Here is a 21415-nt window from a genome sequence, read left to right as displayed (position 1 = left end):
GCAGCCGTGCCCTGGCCCACCCAAGGGTCCCTGCCTCCTCACCCCAGAGGGCGGCACACAGGATCTCAGAGTTGAAGCGCTTCTTGTACTTGCGGATCTCGGGGGTGTCGCTGTGGGGCCGCGTGTTGGTGGGGTTCACGTTGACCACAGAGCCCTTCCGCGCCTCCAGCTGCAGCTGCTCCAGCCGCCCTGGGTCAAACGCTTTGCGGGTGGAAAGAGAGAGGAATCACACAGGTCAAGCCTTCCTAGTTTGCTTGGGGTGAGCTGAGCTGCCTGAGGGTCTCCTTCGCTGGAAGGCGGCGGCCTCTTCTCAAGAGAGCCTTGACGGCTGTCCGTCGTGGATTCTTGAGCTGCGCTTTCTGCACTGCAGCGGGCTGGGCTAGATGACCCCTGGGGTGCCTTCCAGCTCTACGATTCTACGTGAGGACTTGCATAAGTTCCCCGCCCTACCTGGAGATACTACCTTAAATGGATTTCGTTAGCAAATGATTCAAAAACCCTTTATGCACTTTGGTATTCTCGTACCATAAATATGCATGCCATCCAAATCTGTTGTCATGACCCTCAAGGTCCAAAATATCTGTATTTTTTAAAGTTATCCACTCCCGCAGCCTGCAGGGACAGGGTGCTTCATAATATAATTTCAAATACGGCAGGGAAAATCCACCTCTTTCTTTTGCATCTGTAGTAATTTATACTTAATCCTTGGTTCCTTCCCCTGCTAGGTAAATCTAGAAACATCTTTTTGCCATTGTCTGAAGTGTCCCGCCCCACTGACTATGGGCATTGTTTGAAATAAAAATTTCTGGGCCCGCAACATGGATCTGTCTGTTTTTTTAAGGACAAGTCTGTGCAGCACAAACTCTCGTGCAGGAGGAAGCAGGCCAAGGGACACCCCTCCCCTCCCCACCTCCCCTCCCTGCAAGGTCTCACCAGTGATGGGGATGGTGTCGCCCCCTCCAGGCGAGCTGTGGTAGATGCCCAAGTCCACAAACATCGTGAAGGAGCTCTTCCCGGGAGCCTTGACCAGCCCCCTTGACTGGTACTGCAATTGAGGGGGGGGGGTGCAGTGAGAGAGAGACAGAAGCAGGTTAGAGGACAATATCCAATGCCTGGAGGAGGGAGGGTTCCAATGCCAGGCCCCTGCACTGCCCCAACAAGCCCAAACGCCCAAGGACCATAAATTTATTATTCTTCCCCAAACTCACGTCGGTGGCTGTGTCCTTGGCCGGCGAGGAGGAACCGTTGCTGCTGCTCTTGGCCTCGGTGGGCGAGTGGCTGGGCTGGACCACGTCCGGCAGGTTGGTGTAGCCGTTGCTGTCGCTGTGCAGGAGGCCCCGCTCCTCCTCGGGGGTCTGCGAGAGGGAGGGGAAGAGGGGTGTCAAGACAGCGGGGACGGAGAAATGGAGCCCTTCAGCGCCATCGGTGGTGGGGAGGGTCTTGCAGCCCCTGCGGTGCTCAGAGTACCACACACACACACACACACACACACACACACAGGCCTGATAGGTGCAGAGTTTGGTGTCTTGTTTGGAGTGCTGAGCCTCCTGCAACCCCCCCTTAAATCATCCTCACCATCACCCAGCAAGCTTCTAACCCCCCACGGTGGTGGAGACCAGCTGCGGACGCCACCCCTTCGCCCTGGCTTTTGACACTTGAGGCGTGATGGTTCAGGACCCACCTCATTCTTACGGCCTCAAGCGGTTTTAAATATTGTGCCAGAGATTATTCATGCAGGCTACGACTGCCGCCAGAATCTCAGTAGCCCAAAAATGGAAAACTCAGGAAATACCAATATTAATGGAGTGGCAGACAAAAATGGTTGAATACGCGGAATCAGCAAAACTGACCCACAGGATCCGTAACCAAGAGGAAACAAAGTTCAGACGTGAGTGGGGTAAATTTGTGGAGTATATATGCAATATAGAAGTTTAAAGACTGTAGTAGGATTAAAATAAATCTTATGATGTGAATAGGATGTTATTAAGAATCTGTGGAAAATGAAAGATTAATATGAAAAGCTGTTGAAGGGAGGAAGTCTATGCTTGACAGAGCATTGAGGAAATAAGTGTACATAGGACTGTAGAACTTCAGTGTATTTATTTTGTTTTGTTTGTGTTAAAGAAAACTCAATAAAAAGCATTAAAAATATATAGATTGTGCTTTAACGCAGCACCCTTGCCCCTGGGGCCTTAGGGCATGGAACAAATGAATAAATATAAAAGCCTCAGGACCCAAAGGAAGACGCTCCCCTCCTGCAGAGAGTCCTTTTCATAGAATTGAAGTTGGGAGGGAGGGGGCCAAGGGTCATCTAGTCCAGCCTCCAGAAATGCAGGATCAGACCGGGCCCTCCATTCAAATGGCAGCACCTCCTGCTTTAAGCTGTGGAGAAAAGGAGGGCAAGGGGCCTTGTGGGGTGAGGAGGTGCCATTCCTTCCCCTGGCTCCGAGGGCTGGACTAGATGGCCCTTGGAGTCCCTTCCAGTGATTTTTTCCCTAAAAAAAAATACTGCCCCTCAATGAGGCCAAACTTAAGATTCCCAAAATGTTTAGGGGTATGCGTCCCCCCCAGGAAAAAAGCACTGGTCCCCTTCCAGCTCTAAAATTCCATGACCTCAGAAGGTGGTGGACTCTCTTCATTGGCAGTTTTTAAGCAGAGGTTGGGTGGTTGTCTGTCATGGATGCTTCAGCTGAGATTCCTGCATTGCAAGGGGTTGGGCTTGTCAGGAGTTCAGCCTACACACGAGTAGGACACTGGCAGAGACACCTGCCCGACTGGCATGTTCCCTCCCTCCTGGTCGATCGTTCGGGAGCTTCAAAAGCTTTATTCAGCCCGAACATCACAGCGACCGATGCCAACAGACATCGGCACACTCAGGGATCCGCAGAGTTAGCGCAGTTTGCATAACAGACCTCAGCAACTCAGCATTTTGGCTAATCTACTTTATTTACATACAGTGGTGCCTCGCAATACGAAATTAATTCGTTCCGTGAGTTTCGTCGTCTTGCGATTTTTTTCGTCTTGCAAAGCACGGTGTCGGAAAAGTTTTGAAAAAGCTTCAAAAATCACCAAAGTCTTCAAAAACCACAAAAAAGGCTACCACACCGCGTGCTATGAGTTGCTCCTCGAAGTCAAGTCGCAACTGTATTAACAGTGTTAAGAAAAAGGAAACAAACTTGCAAGACGTTTCCGTCTTGCGAAGCAAGCCCATAGGGAAAATCGTCTTGCGAAGCAGCTCAAAAAACAAAAAAACCTTTCGTCTTGCGAGTTTTCCGTCTTGCGAGGCATTTGTCTTGCGAGGCACCACTGTATAAATCCACACGGAGCACTGCAACATGGCTCCCTCTCTAGCATCAAAGAGAAAAAGAACAAAGGACAAGAGTCCCACTTCATGGAACACAGTAACACAAACATCCTGCCTCCGTCACTTCCCACTCGGTGGAGTCAAAACATATGTGAAAGACAACAATCCCATGACTGCAGTCACGGAGCAGGAATTCTAACAGGGCTAGATGATTTTAGGACTTTTGTACCCCCAGGAATCAGTTCCTGCACCTCCCAGCCGCAAGAGGGAGAGGCCAGGGGAGGGATCATCCCTACACACACACACACACACACACACACACACACACACACACACAAAAACAGGACGGAGGCTGCGAAGCGTGATTCTCACCCGCTGCACCAGCATGGTGCCCTCGCCATAGGAGCTCTCTGAACCGCCACTGCCGCCCGTCAGATCCTCCACGTCATGCACCACCATGGTGCTCACAGAGTCCGTGTCGCCATCTCTGCAACAGGGAGGGAGAGGTCAGAAGACATACGGAAGCAGTCCGAGGGGGACAGAGGCCACGTTAACCCTGCCTCCTCCCCCCCCCCGCCCAGAGACCACGAAGTGGGGTGCACCATTAGTCTCTGCCCTTGGAAGCAGGTCTAACTAGAAAGGGAAGAGGACAAAGAAAAGTCGCCCCCCCCCCATAACACTAGAATAGGGGTCAGCAAACTTAACGTGCCTCGGGCCAGTGTCTTCAGCGCCGATCGCGTGGCGAGCCGGAGGGCGGGGGAGCGCGTGCCCATACGCTATTTCCGGCGCACTTCCGGGACGGAGGAGCACCGGAAATAGCTTGTGCGCATGTGCACAGGCCACCTCCGACCTGGATGTGCACCAGAAATAACGCTTGCGCGTGTGCAAAGAACGGGCGGCGGCAGTGGGAGTCAACGTGGGCCGGATAAACAAGTCCCTCGGGCCTTATCTGGCCTTAGTTTGGGGACCCCTGCACTAGAACCTGTGAGGGTCCAATGAAGCTGAATATAAAAAGGGGGGGGGGGAGTCCTTCACAATGAACAGATTTAAACTACGGAACTCCCTGCTGCAGGAGGCAGTGAGGGCCAACAACTTGGACACATCAGACTGATTCATGGAGGAGATGGCTCGGCTCTGCTTCCACGGATGGAAGCAGCGATGGTTGTGAATGCTGGGCGCCGCTACTCTTGTGCTTGAATCCTGCTTGCAGGCATCCCATAATGAGCATCTGGCTGTGGGAACAGGATGCTGGCCTGGGCGGGTTATGGGGCTGATCCAGTAGGTCTCTTCTCATGCACCTTCAGCCTCTCTGAAAGGCCCTTGGAGAGACTCACAAGGAGGAAGAGCGCTGCCACTGGACACAGGCCCCGCTTGGGGGCTCCCTTCCCCCTGGGTGCACAGGACGGGGGCCCTTTGGTCCTGATCCTCCTGCCACCACGGGGCTCCCCTGACCTCCTTGCGTGCAGCCAGGCGCTCCCCAAAAGTGCCAGCATGTTCACGGCCCCTGGCCTCACCTGGTGCCCGGAGTGTCTGCCGTGGGCTCGGAGCGCTCCCCTTCTCCTTCCTCCTCCTCCTCCTCTTCCTCCTCGCTCGAGTCCATCTCCTCGCTGGAGGAGGAGTAGTCCATGGCCTTCTTGAGGGGCTTGGGGGCCGCCTCCTCCAGCCGGTCCTTGGGCAGCACAAAGTTCTGCGGAGAGGAGAGAAAGGGGGTCACGGCTGCCGCAGGGAGGCAAAGGAGGAAGGAGAGAGAGAGAGAGAGAGAGGGAGAGAAAGAGAGAGAGGGAGAGGGAGAGAGAGCAGGTGGGAACAACACCAAGCAAGCTTGCATGGGAGTTGGCCTGCCTGCAATGGAGCCCCCACCCCACCAGGGGGACTGCCCAGTGGGCGCAGTTTGCGACAGGCATAGCAGGAAGCCAGCGCCAGCCTCTCCTGCCCCCCACCCAAGCCCCAACAAAAATCCCAGCTATTGATCCCCTAAAGGTAAAGGGACCCCTAACCATTAGGTCCAGTCACGGACGACTCTGGGGTTGCGGCGCTCATCTCGCTTTATTGGCCAAGGGAGCCGGCGTACAGCTTCTGGGTCATGTGGCCAGCAGGACTAAGCCGCTTCTGGCGAACCAGAGCAGCGCACGGAAACGCCGTTTACCTTCCCGCCGGAGTGGTACCTATTTATCTTCTTGCACTTTGAGGTGCTTTTGAACTGCTAGGTTGGCAGGAGCAGGGACTGAGCAACGGGAGCTCACCCTGTCGCGGGGATTCGAACCGCCGACCTTCTGATCGGCAAGTCCTAGGCTCTGTGGTTTAACCCACAGCGCCTCCCGCGTCCCATTGATCCCCTACCCCCCCCCCCTTTACTGGTCTGCTCAACCTTTTTAATAAGGAATTGGGAAAAATTATAAACTTATCTTAAAGACTATTGTAAACAGTTAAAATCGTTAGTAGGATTGGAATATCACTTGGAGTTTAATGGTGAATTTTAGATTTGGGTTATAAAAGACGCAGGAGGAAATGATTGACAGCAGGACCCACAAAGGGGAGGAGGGAAGTCCAAAAAAAATTCCTTGGAATCTTGTTTTTCTGTCGTATGCTGGATAGGTGACTGTAAAATGTCAATCTGAAAAACTAAATAAATAAATCCCGCCCCCCAAAGGAAAAAGAGTGGGAGGAGAAAGCCAAGTTTCTTGGGCACACGTCATGTGAGAGATGCCTAATCAAACCTATGCTCAAAGCAAAACATGGGGTGTTCCACCTGTGGGGTGAGGCCGGTGACCCCCAAATGGGGCCTGAGATAGCTGGGAAGGGGGGGGGGGGGAGTCCAGCGATTCCACTCGGCAGCCCTGCTGAGCTCAAGGCCCGAAATTTGTTGAATTGGAAATACGATTTCCCATTTCATCTCTGTGCTCAGTTGTTTACAAGTCCCATTTACATGATTTTGTAGGTTCTGCGCATGGCTTTCCTCCGTTTCAGTTTTGTGAGTTTGCTTCCCTGCCCTGGGGCTGAAAACATTCAATGAAGTGGGGTGGGGTGGGGGATCTATATAAATGGCGTAAATAAATAGAAGGGTGGCCAATTAGCTGCGCTGCCTGCCAGTCCTTTCTCCTCTAGGCCACAGTTCCACCCCCTGCCCCAAACCGAGCCAGAAGCTGTGAGCGAAAGCAGCAAGGGGAACTGAGAAAGGTCCAAGAGAGTTGGGGGGGGGGGGAGATGCAGGGGGGGTGATGTCCACGGAGGAAGGGGGATCAGGGAAGACTTCATGATCTCACAGTGCGGCAGCAGGACATGGTGGTTTGGGGGCAGAAGAGAGAGAGAGAGAGAGAGAGAGAGAGAGAGAGAGAGAGAGAGAGAGAGACTGAGGACGTGGGGGCACTAACCTCTCCGATTGCCCGCTTATAACTCTGAGTCGTGCAGAAGGAGGGAAAGAGGGAAGGAAGAGGAAGAGAAAAAGGGCAGAGAAGTTAGGCCGCTCCCCACCAGGTAGGTCCCTAGCCTCTACCACCCTGCCCACCCCCCAGCCCCAGCCTTCGGGGGTCAACACCCCAGCCACCTCCCCCTGATCGCTGGCAAGTTTCAGGGCAAATTTCTTGATGGCAAGGGAGGAAGAGAGCGAGAGTCAGAGAGAGGAAGAGAAGGAGAAATCCAGGAGGAAAAAGGGCCAGGCTGGGCTATGGGTCAGAGGGGAGGATTTGAGAACACACGCGCGCGCGCGCACACGCACACACACACACCCTCTGGTCATGCCCTTCCCCAGAGGAAAAAGGGGAGTAAAGAAAACCCCAAATTCCGTTCAAAACCTTTTCAAGGCAGAGCATGCAAGGAAGGCCACACATTAAGAGCCGCCCACAGAGAAGCCGCCCAAGAGATTACATGCTCCAATTGCCCCAAAACTAAAGGTGTGCCCCCCCAGTTTCCCCTCCCCTCCCCCGGCTTCCCCTGCAATCCTCACCTCCCTACAAAACAGGGCTGCGGTGCAACACCCCCCCCCCCCCCAACTTGGGTGCACACGGAGAACTTTCTGAGATTCCAGCTAAATTTTGGGAGGTTTGAAAATGGAGGTCGGATGGGATTTGTGAGCTGTGATTCCTGCATTGCAGGGGGGATGAGCTGGATGGCCTTTGGGGGTCCCTTGCAAACATATGGTTCCATGAGTCTATGACAGAGCCCAGTGAGCCCCCTCTGGGCGGACTCCTCAGGCTAGAGTGGTGGGGAGAGGGCAGACGGACGCAGAAGGGGCTCCGGGCCTCCTCCCTCCCTTCCTCAGAGAGTACTCACTGCTGGCCGCCCAGGCCGGGACCGGTGGTCATCCCCCTTGGGCTTGTTCCCTGGCGGCAGGATCGGAGAGCTGTCCAATTTCAGAGGGGCTGGAGAAGCAGAGCGGGAGAGGCGTCAGAGAGACCCCAAAGGGCACAGACGTTGTGAAACACCCCCTATCCAATGGAACAAGTGGGGCTTAGGCAGGAGTGGGGAACCGAATCTGGTCAGCGAGCTGGATCTATAAGCGGCCGATGCTCCACGGACCACTGCCCCCCACCTGCCAATCATCTGACACCAGGTGACGGAAACACCAAGTCCTGGTGGTGAAGGAGAGCATTCAGAGGGCACCGTTTCAGAACTTCTCTGTTGGGTGGGTGGCTTGCTACCTATTTCAGACTGTCAGTGAAAGGAGAGAGTCCCGGGTTCAATCCTGCTGGCCTCTCCAGGTACAGCTGGGAGATATTCCTGTGGGGTTGGGCTAGATGACCGGTGGGTCCCTTCCAACCCTACAACTCCACGATTTCCTGCCTGAAACCCTAGCGAGCCGCTGCTTGCTGGTCAGACGGACAAAGCGTCTGCGGGTGCTGGGAATGTGCCCTCGCCAGACGCCTGGGGGAACCGCTGTCGCCAGCCAGTGCGGACAACACCGTAGGAGGCAGCTTCCTGCAATGCCAAGGAGCAAAGCCCGGGGAACTGGCCGCCCCCTCCCTGTAGTGATCAGGTGGGATCGCTATGAGGAATTATGAAAAATATGGAGCAAGCCATTTGTGTCAGCAATGAAAGCACTGCGTTGACTGGGTTTGATTCATTGACAGTAATTTCTGATCAAATCCCACAAGCCTCTGCATCTCTGCCCATTTTCTCTACTGGTCATTTTCTTTCTCTGCCTGACAGGCACCTATCAGCATTCTAAACACAGGCCAGTTGTCCACCAGGCATCCTGGACCATAAAGATAGTAGGTAGCTTCTTTGATGTACCTTTCCTTGGTTTTGTTAATCTTAGGGCCAGGAAATAGAGTTTCACATAGGAGGTGATAAAAGATACTTTCCATGCCATCCTTCCTTCCTTGCCTGCCTGTTTATGACCTCCGGGGTTTTGCTGAATGCATTCCTCCTCTAGTCCTGTTTTATTTATTCTCAGATATGTATGCATGCTCAGAGTCGTCTTTGTAGTTAACATGATTTCTTCTGATCTGACTTTGTCCCACGTGGGGTTTTTTGAAATGCTCAGAGGAAATCTGATTGGTTCTTACGAACACTGTGTAAAAGTTCTTTTGTGAATAAAACGACCTGGGCCAAGGGGCGGATGGATTATTATTATCAAGCCTCGTGTGTATTTTATTGATCAGGGTCCAATCCTTCTTTGCTTTTGGAACGCAACACCTCCCCCCCGCCCAAGTCACCCCAGATCCGGCCACCCCCTCACCTCCTATGCGGTTGCGCTCCAGAGAGCCAGCCTGGGGCAGGTTGCCCGTGCCGGACTGCAGCAGACTGTCCGCCCTCTCCCATCCTGGGTCGCTCCTCCGGAGGTCGGGGTTGCTGTGGGGGAAAGAGGGTGCCCCTCTGAGTTTAGGCCACCTTCCCAGCCCCCCAACTCACTCCACACACCCCTCGTTCCGCAATGCTTTGTCCCACCACCAGCAGCATCAGCAGCAGAGAGCCCATCACCGCACAGAGAGAGAGAGCGCACCGCAGAGGAAGCCCCGCTCGGCCAGCAAGCCTGCTCCGTCATTACCTACTGGCGTTTGGCACGGGGGCCAGAGGGTCCCGGGGCGGGGTCCGGCGGGCGGGCTGCGGGGGGGCAGGAGGAGGAGGGGCTGGCGAAGGGCCCCCCCACCGGGGGCCCCTCTCCAGCCGGCTCTGCATGTGGATGTGCCAGGCGGACTTGCTACGGGGCCTGCGGAGGGGAGGAGCACACAAGCACGTCAAGGGGGCAGGGGGCCTGCGCTGCTGCACCCCCCAGGAGTCGGGGGGGGGGAGGATCAGAGGTGCCTACAGCCCTGCAGTGTGGGATGGGGAGGCCAGTGCGAAGTCTGCTCTGGCTCCAGGGCAGCCGTGGGTCAAGGGGGAGCTTCCCTCAGTCTTGGCAACCCTCCCAAAGAAGAGTTTGGGGTACTCTGGATCCATCGCTTGCAGGACGTGGAGGGCTTCGGTTTGGGGGGGGAGAGAGAGCTGGCCCCCAAGGTACTGTTATTTTGCTATGACTTGTTGGCCTCGCTTGTCTTTTTTTGTGCGTAAAGGAAATTCAAAAGGGCTTTACACAAAACTGCAAACCTAAATAAAGCCAAAACAATATATAAAAAAACCTAAAACCATGGATGTTCACAAAGAGCAGCCTAATGAATCCTGCTTGCTTGATCAATCAATGTTATATTATGAATCAATGTTGGTTTGTTTTGCGTCTGCTTTCTTTTTGTATGTACTGTTTTGTTTGTTTTCGCTTTTGTCTGTACGTTTTTGTATTTGTATTTTTTTGTTTTTGTTTTAAAAAGAACTCAATAAAAAGATATTAAAAAAAAAAAAAAAGAATCCTGCTGGCACTACGGAACTCCCTGCCTATTGACACCAGGCAGAAAAGAATCTGCACGGGACTCTTTTCCGCACCTGCAAAACACGCTTTTGGTTAGGCAAAGCCTGTCCAGCTATTTAGAGTGACGTAACGGCTCAGAATGTTTTAATCCGTTTCTTATAGCTTATTGCAGATTCTATCTTTCCAATGTTTCAAAGAGCTGCTTTCACCGATAATTTCATCGTTTTATGCTCTTCTGTAGATCACTTTGAGGTGTGTGTATATGTATATGTATACACACACACACACACATATATATAAAATCAAGAGGTGTATAATTTCTACAAAACAAGTTAATAAATGAGAAAGTGCCTCAAACTCTCCCAGAAATATTTCTGCCTAGAAGTTGCCAGGGATGGCGCCAGGCTGGCATTCCCTGGCAAACTCTGTAGTCCAATCTTGGCACGAGGGTCCCTCTATCAATAGGAAGCCCTGGGTCCTGGTCCCCCCCCAGACCTCTTGGCCCTCCCTCCCTGAGAGGACCCAGCTCCCCCCGACTCTTGAAGCCTCTCCCCACAAGATGTGGGTCTCAGGATCAAGGCCGAGCACGCAGCGCTGGACCCCCGGGGCACCTCAGGATCCTCTTACCTGGCTCGGACCGCGTGGACTGGCCGGATGGCGCCGCCGCCACTCCCCGCCCCGCTGGTGTTGAGTGCCGTCGCGATGGAGGACGTTCGCTGGGGGACCTAGAAGGGGCGGAGGAAGAGGGGGAGAGAAAGCATGAGTGGGGTGGAGGGGGGGTCCAGGGAAGCCACCTGTCTCCTCCACCAGAACAAGGGTCTCAGATGGGGAGGGGCAACTTTAAGACCCTTTGGGGCTCAGGGCTATCTCTCTCTCTCGGCTTCAGCCTCCCATCAGGAAAAAGAGGGACGCGGGTTTTCTACTCTGCAAGGGGAAGCAGAGTGCTTTGCTCTGGGTGCTTTGGCTGAGATTCCTGGGGGTTGGACTGGATGACCTCTGGCAGTCCCTTCCAAGTCTATGATCGCTGTGATTCGGAGGGCAGAAGCCGAGGGTCAGGGCTGACCCTCGCAGCAGTGTGTGGCATGAGGCGGCTGCAGTCTGCCACTCTTACCCGTCTCTCCCAGTAACCTGAGAACCCAGATGGGCTGGGATAGACAGGAGGGAAGAGAGGCTGCCTCACTCTGTTAAGCAGAGCCGCTCTGGCCAGCAACCGTCCATAGGCGTCTCCTCCTCATCTCTTCGTCTAGACCTCTTTTTAAGCTTGGTGGCCGTCTCTGCCTCTTGTGGCAGGGAGTTCCACAGCCGGCCTACGCGCTTGGCTTAACTGAGCTCCTCCTTCCTTGCCTCTCAAGGCAGAAAGAGGCTCCAACTCCCACGCCCCCTGTGACTTTTGATCAAAAAGCCCCCGAGAGACGGGGTGGGTGTGTCGCAAAAAGACCAAGCTCACTTTGGGAGGGAGGCGGACCTGCAAAGTGAACCCTGCAGCTCTTGGGACAGCATTGACCACCCTTGGGCAGACCTTCCCGGTGGAATTCCTCTGCCTGGAATTTGGGGTTGGGCTAGATGGCCCTCGGAGTGTCCCTTCCAAATCTATAGCTCTCCCACGGGGACGGGGCAGCGCTGTTGCCGCAGTGCCTCCTGCCCTCTTCTCCCCCCAGGGGTCCTAATCTCTGCCACGACAACGCCCCCCCCCAGCACACCCCAAGCCCCCTGCCCCTCCGCCGTTACCTTGGGAGGGGCCTCGGGATCCATTCTGACCCAGGGTCCTCGCTGTTCGGCGGCAGTGGCGGGCCGGCTCGGCGGCGGGGCGGGCCCCTCCGAGGTGGGGTCGGAGTTCTGCCGGATCATGCCCGCCCTTGGTGGGGATGGGGCGGAGGAGGAGGAGGCGGAGGAGGCGGCGGAGGAGGAGGAGGAGTCATGGGCGGGGAAAGCGGCCATGTTCTTGCTGGGCTGGTCCTGCAGCGACTGGGAGCGAGGGACGGGGGCTGCGTATGGCTTGAGGGGGACGCGGTGGGCGAGGTGGCTCTGCGGAAGGAGAGGGGGGCAGGGAGGGAGGGGGCAGAGGCTGAGAACGGGGAGGGGGGCCTAGCTGCTCCCCCACCAGGCCTGCCTCCTCTTCTGAAGCCGGCCATAGCACCACTGCCTGCAGGCCCCCCCTGCCCTCCCCAAGAGCCCCTCTCATTCATTCCTTGCCCTCAAAGCCCACCTCAGGATGGCAGAGTGCCCGCGGTTCTCCTCCCCTTCCTCATTTCACCCCCACAACAACAACCCTGAGAGGTAGGTCAGGCTGGGAGCCCAAAAGCACCCCCTACCCCGAGGGGGAATATGAACCCTGGTCTCCAAGGTCCAAGCTGGACCCTCGAAACACCAGACCACAGTGCACCTTCCTCTTCTGAATAGGGTGCGCGTGTGTTGCTTGCTGGAGTCCCATCCCCCAAGTAGACCAGTATGAAGTAAGCAGCACATAAGCGGCACACAAAACACTACCAAACCACTCTACGTTCTAAATCTTATATTAAAGGTAAAGGGACCCCTGGCCATTAGGTCCACTTGTGACTGACTCTGGGGTTGCGGTGCTCATCTCGCTTTCTTGGCCGAGGGAGCCGGCGTACAGCTTCCGGGTCATGTGGCCAGCAGGACTAAGCCGCTTCTGGCGAACCAAAGCAATGCATGGAAACGCCGTTTACCTTCCCGCCGGTGCGGTACCTATTTATCTACTTGCACTTTGAGGTGCTTTCGAACTGCTAGGTGGGCAGGAGCAGGGACCCAGCAACGGGAGCTCACCCCGTCGCGGGGATTCGAACCGCCAACCTTCTGATCAGCAAGCCCTAGGCTCTGTGGTTTAACCCACAGCGCCACCCGCGTTCCTAAAATCTTATATTAATAATCCAAAAATTGAGAGAATAAGGTACAAGATACTCATTCACATTGTGCCCAAAAGGAAGATTCAGTCTTTAAAGTTCCTTTAGCCAGGCTCCTGTAGATATCAACAAAGGTAAGTTTGACCGAACGAAGTGTCGGCAATGTTACGCACGAGCGTTAGACCGGGTGCTGGCGTTTGTCAACTTTAAAGACTGAATCTTCCTTCTGGACACAATTTGAATGAGTTTTCTGTTTGTGGCGTCTGTAGTAGATCTTGTACCTTGTTCTCTCAATTTCTGGATTATTAATATAAGATTTAGAACGTAGAGGGTTTTGGTAGCGTTTTGTGTGCCGCTTATGTGCTGCTTACTTCATCCTGGTCTACTATGAGAACTGGCAGCACAGGCTCATTTCTTCCGTACTTGGATTCCCATCCCCGGCAGGCCTGGGGATCCCCACGTGCCCCCCCTCTCCTCCCGTGTATCCTCAGGACCCGGCCAAGGGGTGACCCACTGCTAATCCTCCCCCCCCGCCCCCAGGGATAAAGAGGTCAAAGCACAGCCAATGAGGGGGGAGCGGGAGGAGGAGAAGCAGCAGCAGCGGATGGCAATGAGCGGTGGGGTGACTGGCCGGTGTTTGTGCAAGTCCTCCTGTGCTCACTTGGGGGGCGGGAGAGACCCTCACCTTGTGCTGCCCCTCCTGGGGCTCGACGGGGCGCTGCATAGGCGGGGTCTGCGAGGCCGGGGAGGAGTTGAGCGCCACCGACTCGGAGCGGGACTGGGGTGCCAACTCTGGCCCAGGACCCCCCAGTTTGGTCTTGGCCACCGGCGAGGCAGAGTTCTGCTTGTTCATGCGGGTCCGCTCTTCCACCTGGAATCGCAGAATGGCAGGGTTGGGAGGCTCTCTCCCCCCCAGGGTCATCCAGCCCAACCCCGCGCAATGGAGGAATCTTGTTCCTTGCCATTTGAATTGGTTGGTTCAGGCGCTGCCCTCCGGAGCAGCAAAAAACAAGCTTTCTCCACCTTCCAGGCGGGAGCCCTTTAGCTATTTGAAGATGGCCGCATCGTGGCAACATCTCAGTCTTCTCTTGAACAGACTAAACATGCCCAACTCCCTCAACCGTTCCTCACAAAGCTTGGCTTCCAGACCCTTCATCATCTTGGTCGCCCTCCTCTGCCCACCTCTCAATTTCCTTTTTGTGGGATAACCAGCCTCACATAACCAACATGCTTAAGTCTAATGAATGTGTGAAGGGGTTAATGCCATAGAGTATGCTGTCCTGCCAGGCTTAGCTAGGTCACTTCTCCTTACCTTGGGAGGAGGGTAATCAAGCCTATGGTGCCCCTTCCGTCTACCTGAGGAGCTCACTGTGTAAAGAGGTCTGAGCTGCTTGCTCCAAGCTCAGACCTCATGGCTCTTGCAAGCCACTACTATGTTCCTATGCCAATAGTTTAGGAACTTTCACCTCTGTAACCATGCCAAGTTTTACTGCCTGTGTTTTCTGGCTGATGTACGGAAAAGCACATGAACCTGACCTTTGGAGCGTTTGCAAGTAAACCATTTCTAACCTACTAAACATGTGGTCTTTTTCTATGCTAGGGGAAGAGAGGAACTTCCTTACAAACTCACAAAGCCATATTTTAAAGGTTTAAAGGCTTTCCTTTGCTGCGTTTGTTGTGATTTTAAATCTCTGCTGGGGTTCACGCACCAGAGAGCACTTGAGTCAATCTTGGATCCTGGCATCCAGGAATTCTCCTTTTATACGTCTATTTTCCCTTGCCAACCAACACGTCTGAAACTGTGGTGCCCAGAAGTGGACAAGGGGCTTACCTCCCGGGCCCAGGTGGGCTTGTCGGCGGGGTTGGCGCTGCGGTTGTAGTGGTAGAGGGGCTTCTTCTCCTGCTGCTGCTGCTGCTGCTGCTGTTGCTGCTTGTGGAGCTGCTGCTGCTGCTGGAGGGACTTCAGGTAGGCGTGTTCCTGCTGCAGCTGGCGCTGGAGCCGCTCCGACTGGCGCTGCTCCTCCAGCTGCTTTCGCTTGTACTCCTGGAAGGGAGGAGGGGAGCCGGTGAGGGCACTGGGGGGAGTCTGGCTCCCAGAGCAGGCCAAGAGGGCTGGATCAGGCCGAACGGGGACCCCATCTTTACCCAGCATTGTGTTCTCACAGGGGCCAAACAGATGCCCACTGTGGGGATCCTGCAAGCAGGATTCGAACACAAGATCACTCTCCCTTTGTGGATTCGCTGCCTCCAGCTGAGCAGAGCCCTCGTCCCCATAAGCCGCCTGCAAGCCAAATGGGCCGGCGCCTGCCCCCATCGGTGCCCTGTGCCCAGCTGAAGAAGGGCCTTGGGGGTTCCCCCTTGGAGTTCAGGGGTTTTTGGAGGGGGCCCAGGAAGAGCAGTAAGAAGCCCCCCCCCCTTTTCTTTACCAACAGCAGTGCTTGTTCCTGGAGGAGCTGCTGCTGCAGGATCTCCAGCTGCCTCTGTTCCTCCTCTAACTTGTGCCTGATATACTCCTGGACAGAGGGGAAAAGGCAGCGGACAGAGAAGGAGAAGGAAGGGAGAGAAAGAGAGACAGACAGAGAGAGAGAAAGGGCAACAGGTGAAGGAAGGAGGAGGGAAAGCGCACCCAGGCAGAACCGCCACCCAAAGAGCAGAGGAGGAGGCCTCCCACCACCTCGCAGAACCTGCCACCCCATGGAAGCTAAACAGACCCAAACGTCTGGGAGCAGGGGCAGATTCCGGGCTTCCCTACAATTCTAGGAGTCAGTGCCTCTCTCGGCCCCCAACACCCCCCACCCCTACTTAAAGGTAAAGGTAAACTCTGGGGTTGCGGCGCTCATCTCGCTTTATTGGCCGAGGGAGCCAGCATCCAGCTTCCGGGTCATGTGGCCAGCAGGACTAAGCCGCTTCTGGAGAACCACAGCAGCGCACGGAAACACCGTTTACCTTCCTGCCGGAGCGGTACCTATTTATCTACTTGCACTTTGACATGCTTTCGAACTGCTAGGTTGGCAGGAGCTGGGACCGAGCAACGGGAGCTCAGCCCGTCATGGGGATTCGAACCGCCAACCTTCTGATCGGCAAGTCCCAGGCTCTGTGGTTTAACCCACAGCGCCACCCCTGCTTATCCTGCACCTTTTGTGGTGTGCCAGGGGAGGCGAAGGGTCAGGGAAAGCACTCAATGTTCCTCTGAGAAAATGGAAAATCTGCTTTATAGGGTACAGCTGCATCTCACGCAGGGGTTCGGCCCCAAGGGTTCTGCATAGACACAACCTTATCGTATGGCCAAATTCTTGGAGGTGCCCCCATAGCTGGCGAGTGACTTGGAGAGGGAGACAGAGAGAGAGAGAATCCCCCATACTTTCAAAGCCCATGTGGGGAGAAGACCTTCCCCAGAGAGCAAAAAGAGCTTCGAAGGTCTCTGCCTCGCTTGGGATCCCACTCATCACGTGATTTCGACCCAGTGTGGTTGAAATCGAGCAACTTAAATGTGCAGCAGATGCCATTGCGCTGTATACAGTGCCTTGGTCCAGTATATTTGAAGGAGCGTCTCCACCCCCATCATTCAGCCTGGACACTGAAGTCCAGCACCGAGGGCCTTCTGGCGGTTCCCTTGCTATGAGAAGCCAAATTACAGGGAACCAGGCAGAGGGCCTTCTCGGTGGTGGCGCCCGCCCTGTGGAACGCCCTCCCAACAGATGTCAATGAGAACAACAACTACCTGACATTCAAAAGACATATGAAGGCAGCCCTGTTTAGGGAAGCTTTTAATGTTTAATAGGTTATTGTATTTTCATATTCTGTTGGGAGCCACCCAGAGTGGCTGGAGAAACCCAGCCAGATGGGCGGGCTATGAATAATAAATTATCATTATTATTATTATTATTATTATTATTATTATTACTGAGTCAGGCGCACTGGGGTCCAGGTTGCTCCGTGTGGCCCACACTGACCGGCAGCAGGGGCTCTCCCCACATTTTCAAGCAGGGGAGCCTCTCCCAGCCCTACCTGGGGACGGAACCCCCAAACCTGTGCTCTAGCCAGTCAGCTGTGGTGGCATTTTGCCCGGTCCTGCCCGCCTGGTCCAAGCCAGGACTGCTGCTACTGCTGCATCCATCCCCCCCGCCTTCCCAAGCCCACCCCCCCGGCCTGCCCCACCTGCTCTCGCTCAGCCTGCCGGCGCTCCTCCTCCCGGCGCATGACCTGCATGTCCTCCAGGCGCCGCTGCTGCTCCTTCTCCTGCATCTTGCGCTGCTCCCGCTCTCGGCGCTGTTGCTGCGAGGGAAGAGGGGCGGGGAGACGTCAGAGGAGGAGAAAGCAGGCAGGGCCAGGGGCCAGGAGGAATCGACTCGAGGGCCTCCGCCTCAGTGGCCCCGGGGAAAACCATGCCCTGCCCCTCCACCTAAGTTCCAACTTTGCGTGGCGAAGGCGTCCCGGGGCGGTGGAACAGCACATGTTGCCCAGAACATCTGGGATTTCTTCTGTTATATTTCCCCTTTTCTGCGAAGCCTCTGTACTCCAACCTGCTGTTGTCACTGCTGATATTATTATTACTTCTCTCCTTCTTTATATCTGTCTCTAACTGGAAAAAAAATATCTTTTTTTTAAAGCCTCGGGTCCTCTGTGTGCTGAGCTGCCAAATGAGCTCAGTCCAAGCAGAGAAGCCCCTGCAAATCCTCAGCTCCTCTGCAAGCTGAGCTGCGTCAAATGCTCTCTTGACAAACACTCCCTGAGAGATTCTGGCTGCTTTGATACCGAGACAGAGTACCCCTCTGCCGCTGCTAATGTCGGAGACTTCGGGATAGCACTAAACATCTGACAGCAATGAGAAACGGAGCCTTTAGTGCCGTCGGCCCGGCCCTGTGGAACTCCCTGCCACTGGAGAGCCAATGTCTAAACGCCTGCTGAAAACTTCTCTATTCCGCTGGGACGAGGCAGGCAATTAAGAAGACGTCCTTCCACAATGGTTAACCGATGTCTGGTTTGAACTTTTACAAATACGGTTCCGTGCATTTTCGTGGCAAACCGCTTCGATACCTTTAACGAAACAGCGGTCTGCAGGTTTACTTTGGCGCAGCCCCCGCCTACCCCGCTCACCTCCTCCACGCGCCGCCTCTCCTCCTTCTGCTCCTCGATGCGGCGCTGGCGCTGGTGCAGTAGGTGCTTGATGTGGGCCTCGGAGTCGCGGTGCTGGGCTGCCAGCTGCTGCTGCTGCTGCTTCAGGGCCTCCGAGTTGCTCTTGTTCTCCTGCTGCAGGCGCAGGAACTCCCGGCGCAGCGTTGACTCCCCGGGGACATTCATGATGGAGCTGGCGGGAGGGGAGGCGGGGCGGCTCACTGGATCAGGCCGGCCTCCTGCTCTCACAGCGGCCGGCCAGGTGCCCGTCAGGGGAAACCAGCGGGCGGGACCAGAGTGCGAAAGCGGCTCTCCCCTGCTGCGGTTTCCGGTTCAGGAACACCGCTGCCTCCGAAAGGGGAGGACGGAGCAGAGCCCTTGTGGCGAAGAGCTCTGTTCCACGTAGGAGGCTGTCTTATGCAGAGTCAGACCGTTGGCCTATCTAGCTCTGTACTGCCTACACGGGCTGGCAACTACGGCACCCCAGGATTTCAGGCAGGTGGCTCTGCCAGCCCTACCTGGAGATACTGCCGGCGGGGACTTTCCGCTGGCAAGGCAGACGCTCTGCCACTGACGCCCTTTGTCATGCCAGAGCTCAGGCATGGAGTGAGGGGCTTGCCAGGCCCGCCCCCTGCCTCATACCACCTGCCAAACCCACCAGGAAGTGGATCCCAGACACCTGAAGGCAGCCCTGTTTAGGGAAGCTTTCAATGTTTAACAAATTATTGTATTTTAATATTCTGTTGGAAGCCGCCCAGAGTGGAAACCCAGCCAGATGGGCAGGGCATACATAAATAATAATAATAATTATCCCACACAGGGGAGCTAGTTGGGGGGCTCCTGTTCTGCCATGGGCCAGGCAGGGGGAGGCAAGCGCCAGCACACTCTCATCTCTGTCCTGCTTACCTGGGCTCCCCTTCCTCGCCGCGCCCGTCTTCCTCTTCCTCACTGCCGCTGTACTCGTACTCCGTCTCGTCTGCCGGAAGAGGCAATGTGGGCAAAAATCAGGGGGGTACGCGGGGGTTGAGCCCCTCAACGTCTCCCTTACCTCTGCCCCACAGAATGGCGGTGCAGTGCAGGAATCCCGGCCACTGTCTCCCTGGGCTCCCCCCTCTGCCCTCCGCCCCACGCACCTTTCTCCCCCCTCTTCTTTCGGGTGCGGTCGATGTGGTCCTTGAGCTGGATGCGGACCTGCCGCTCCGTGGGCTGGTCCCGGACGAAGGGGAACTTGAGGAGCTGCTCCGTCGGGGGGCGGCTGGTGTAGGCCTTGATCAGGCAGTTGTCAATGAAGTCGATGAACTTCTTGGACCTGCGAAGGGGGGCCAAGGCAGGTCTCAGTCTCCCCACACGGGCAGGCAGAGCTCAGGCGAGCCAAGCGTCTGGTGAGATGCCTCCGAGCTCACAGCGCCCCCACCACCTGAGGAACCCCCCTCTGGCCCAGCCTGCCGGGAAGAAAGCAAAGTCGGCTCCCATTTGCTCCTTGGCGGGGGCCAGCCCCAAAGCCCAGAAGTGCCCGGGGTACAATCCCCGCTGCCTGGGGCCCAAGACCTGAGTACCCTCCCCCCTTGACGAATCTGCTGAACTCGGTTGTGATGCCAAGGCAGCAGAGAGCACAAGAAACGCAGCCCACGAGCCGTTAACGCCAGCGCCCAGTTCTGCGCTCTTCTTCCTGGGTGGGGGCAGCAGCAAACCTACCACTTCTTGGATTTCAACTTGGGCGGCGGGTTGCGAGGGATCAGGAAGAGGGCCCTCATGGGGTGCATGTCGCACAGGGCTGCCAAGAGGAGGGAGAGAGAGGGAGAGGTGAGAAGAAGGACCCCCCCTCGCCCACCACGGCTCACGCTGTTTTATTCCATTGAATTTACAGTGGTACCTCTGGTTGCGAATGGGATCTGTTCTGGAGGCCCGTTCGCAACATGAGCAGAACGCAACCCGTGTCTGCGTGTGTCGTGATTTGCCGCTTCTGCGCATGCGCGTTACGTCATTTTGCGCGTCTGCACGTGCGGCGAAACCCGGAAGTAACCCTTTCCGGTACTTCCGGGTCGCCGCAGGATGCAACCTGAAAATGCGCAACCTGAAGCAAACGTAACATGAGGTATGACTGTATTTCTTTTCTAATTCTTATTACGTTCTTTCAACATACAACCACATCGCAGAGGTGAGCAACGAAGAGTCCCACCCTAACCAAAAAGCTGGTGTTTAGGGCAAGGCATGAAAAATAGAATAGAATCATAGAATCATAGAATCCTAGAGTTGGAAGAGACCCCAAGGGCCATCGAGTCCAACCCCCTGCCAAGCAGGAAACACCATCAGAGCACTCCTGACATATGGTTGTCAAGCCTCTGCTTAAAGACCTCCAAAGAAGGAGACTCCACCACACTCCTTGGCAGCAAATTCCACTCTCGAACAGCTCTTACTGTCAACCGAGTAAGTTTTTATCCCAGGCTACTATTTGTAAAAGAGACAACAAAACAGTTTATTTTAACCGGAATGTTTTCTAACGTGAGCTGAGTCCTCTCTTTTCATTTTTTCCCCAGCCAGGTTCATAATAAAGCCGGGCCATTCGGTTACCAAAAAGTCTTTGCGCTTTGGGCTGACTAACATCCTATATCCTTCTAAATGTTTTTGCGTGAGATTTTTTGTTTTGTTCTTACTATGTATTTTGTGTATTTATCTTGTATTTTTATGCCCTGGGATCTGCGGATCAAGGGCGGTATACAAATTCAAGAAATAAAATAACAGTAATAATAATACTGCTAATTTGTCAGCCGACTTTTCCACAAGTGCCGTTTGCCATACTGCGTTGTACCAATTTGTGAGTTAAGCCCCCTCCAAGTTCTTCCAGGGTCTCCTTGCTATGAACCTGGCTGCCAGCAGGAGAGACCGTAAACTGGAGGATGAAGCTGCAAGTTAGCATCCTCTCCCATGAAAAGATTGAGGAGAACCGGCTCTGGACATTTGGAGATGTTTCAGCCTCACAGAACTTTCCCACATCTCTGGCATGTATGTGGATTAGAGCCTGTTAAGGCAAAGGACGACCCCTCAGTCCCCAAGGAATCTAGGCCTTCCCTTTCTGGAGAAGCCCAGGGAGTTGGAAGCCCAGCCCCACACGCCAGCCTTCCTCAAGGAGCCGGGATCCCTGAGGGAGCCACAGGATGCTACTTGCTGCCCTGCCCCAGCCCCGGGTTCGAGACCAGACAATCCCTGCCTCAAGCCACAGCCCATGCCCTCTCTCCACCCCGCTTTGCCGCACAGACACTCACGTGTCCTACGGGGATATACGCTCGGTATTTATTACCCCTGCTCTGCAAAAATCTCCAAATGAATCCGAACTTCAATGTCTAAAATCCCTGG

General features: G+C 55.1%; 1 protein-coding gene across 9 annotated transcripts in view; it reads right to left on the bottom strand.

Annotated features, from left to right (window-relative positions):
* MINK1 (misshapen like kinase 1) overlaps nucleotides 1-21415 on the bottom strand; it is a 56315-nt gene that overhangs the window by 7272 nt on the left and 27628 nt on the right. For 2 of the 9 annotated variants that reach the window (XM_077916731.1, XM_028704225.2), the window contains exons 9-24: nucleotides 19757-19835; nucleotides 19195-19370; nucleotides 18968-19037; nucleotides 18044-18254; nucleotides 17105-17221; nucleotides 14778-14990; nucleotides 13632-13817; nucleotides 11814-12110; nucleotides 10713-10810; nucleotides 8982-9094; nucleotides 7574-7662; nucleotides 4819-4991; nucleotides 3677-3791; nucleotides 1209-1355; nucleotides 934-1045; nucleotides 43-201 (exon numbers count right to left, since the gene is read on the bottom strand). In XM_077916731.1, coding sequence (XP_077772857.1) covers nucleotides 43-201; nucleotides 934-1045; nucleotides 1209-1355; nucleotides 3677-3791; nucleotides 4819-4991; nucleotides 7574-7662; nucleotides 8982-9094; nucleotides 10713-10810; nucleotides 11814-12110; nucleotides 13632-13817; nucleotides 14778-14990; nucleotides 17105-17221; nucleotides 18044-18254; nucleotides 18968-19037; nucleotides 19195-19370; nucleotides 19757-19835 — 2355 coding nt within the window. Of the gene's footprint in view, nucleotides 1-42; nucleotides 202-933; nucleotides 1046-1208; nucleotides 1356-3676; nucleotides 3792-4818; nucleotides 4992-6675; nucleotides 6700-7573; nucleotides 7663-8981; nucleotides 9095-9290; nucleotides 9453-10712; nucleotides 10811-11813; nucleotides 12111-13631; nucleotides 13818-14777; nucleotides 14991-15372; nucleotides 15460-17104; nucleotides 17222-18043; nucleotides 18255-18967; nucleotides 19038-19194; nucleotides 19371-19756; nucleotides 19836-21415 lie in introns of all 9 variants that reach the window. The other 7 variants (XM_077916732.1, XM_028704227.2, XM_028704218.2 and 4 more) reach the window with 6 other exon arrangements.

Source organism: Podarcis muralis, chromosome 13 (assembly GCF_964188315.1).
Source record: "Podarcis muralis chromosome 13, rPodMur119.hap1.1, whole genome shotgun sequence".
NCBI lineage: Eukaryota > Metazoa > Chordata > Lepidosauria > Squamata > Lacertidae > Podarcis > Podarcis muralis.
The sequence above is the reverse complement of the archived record's forward strand: the minus strand, read 5'-3'. Positions and strand labels throughout refer to the sequence as shown.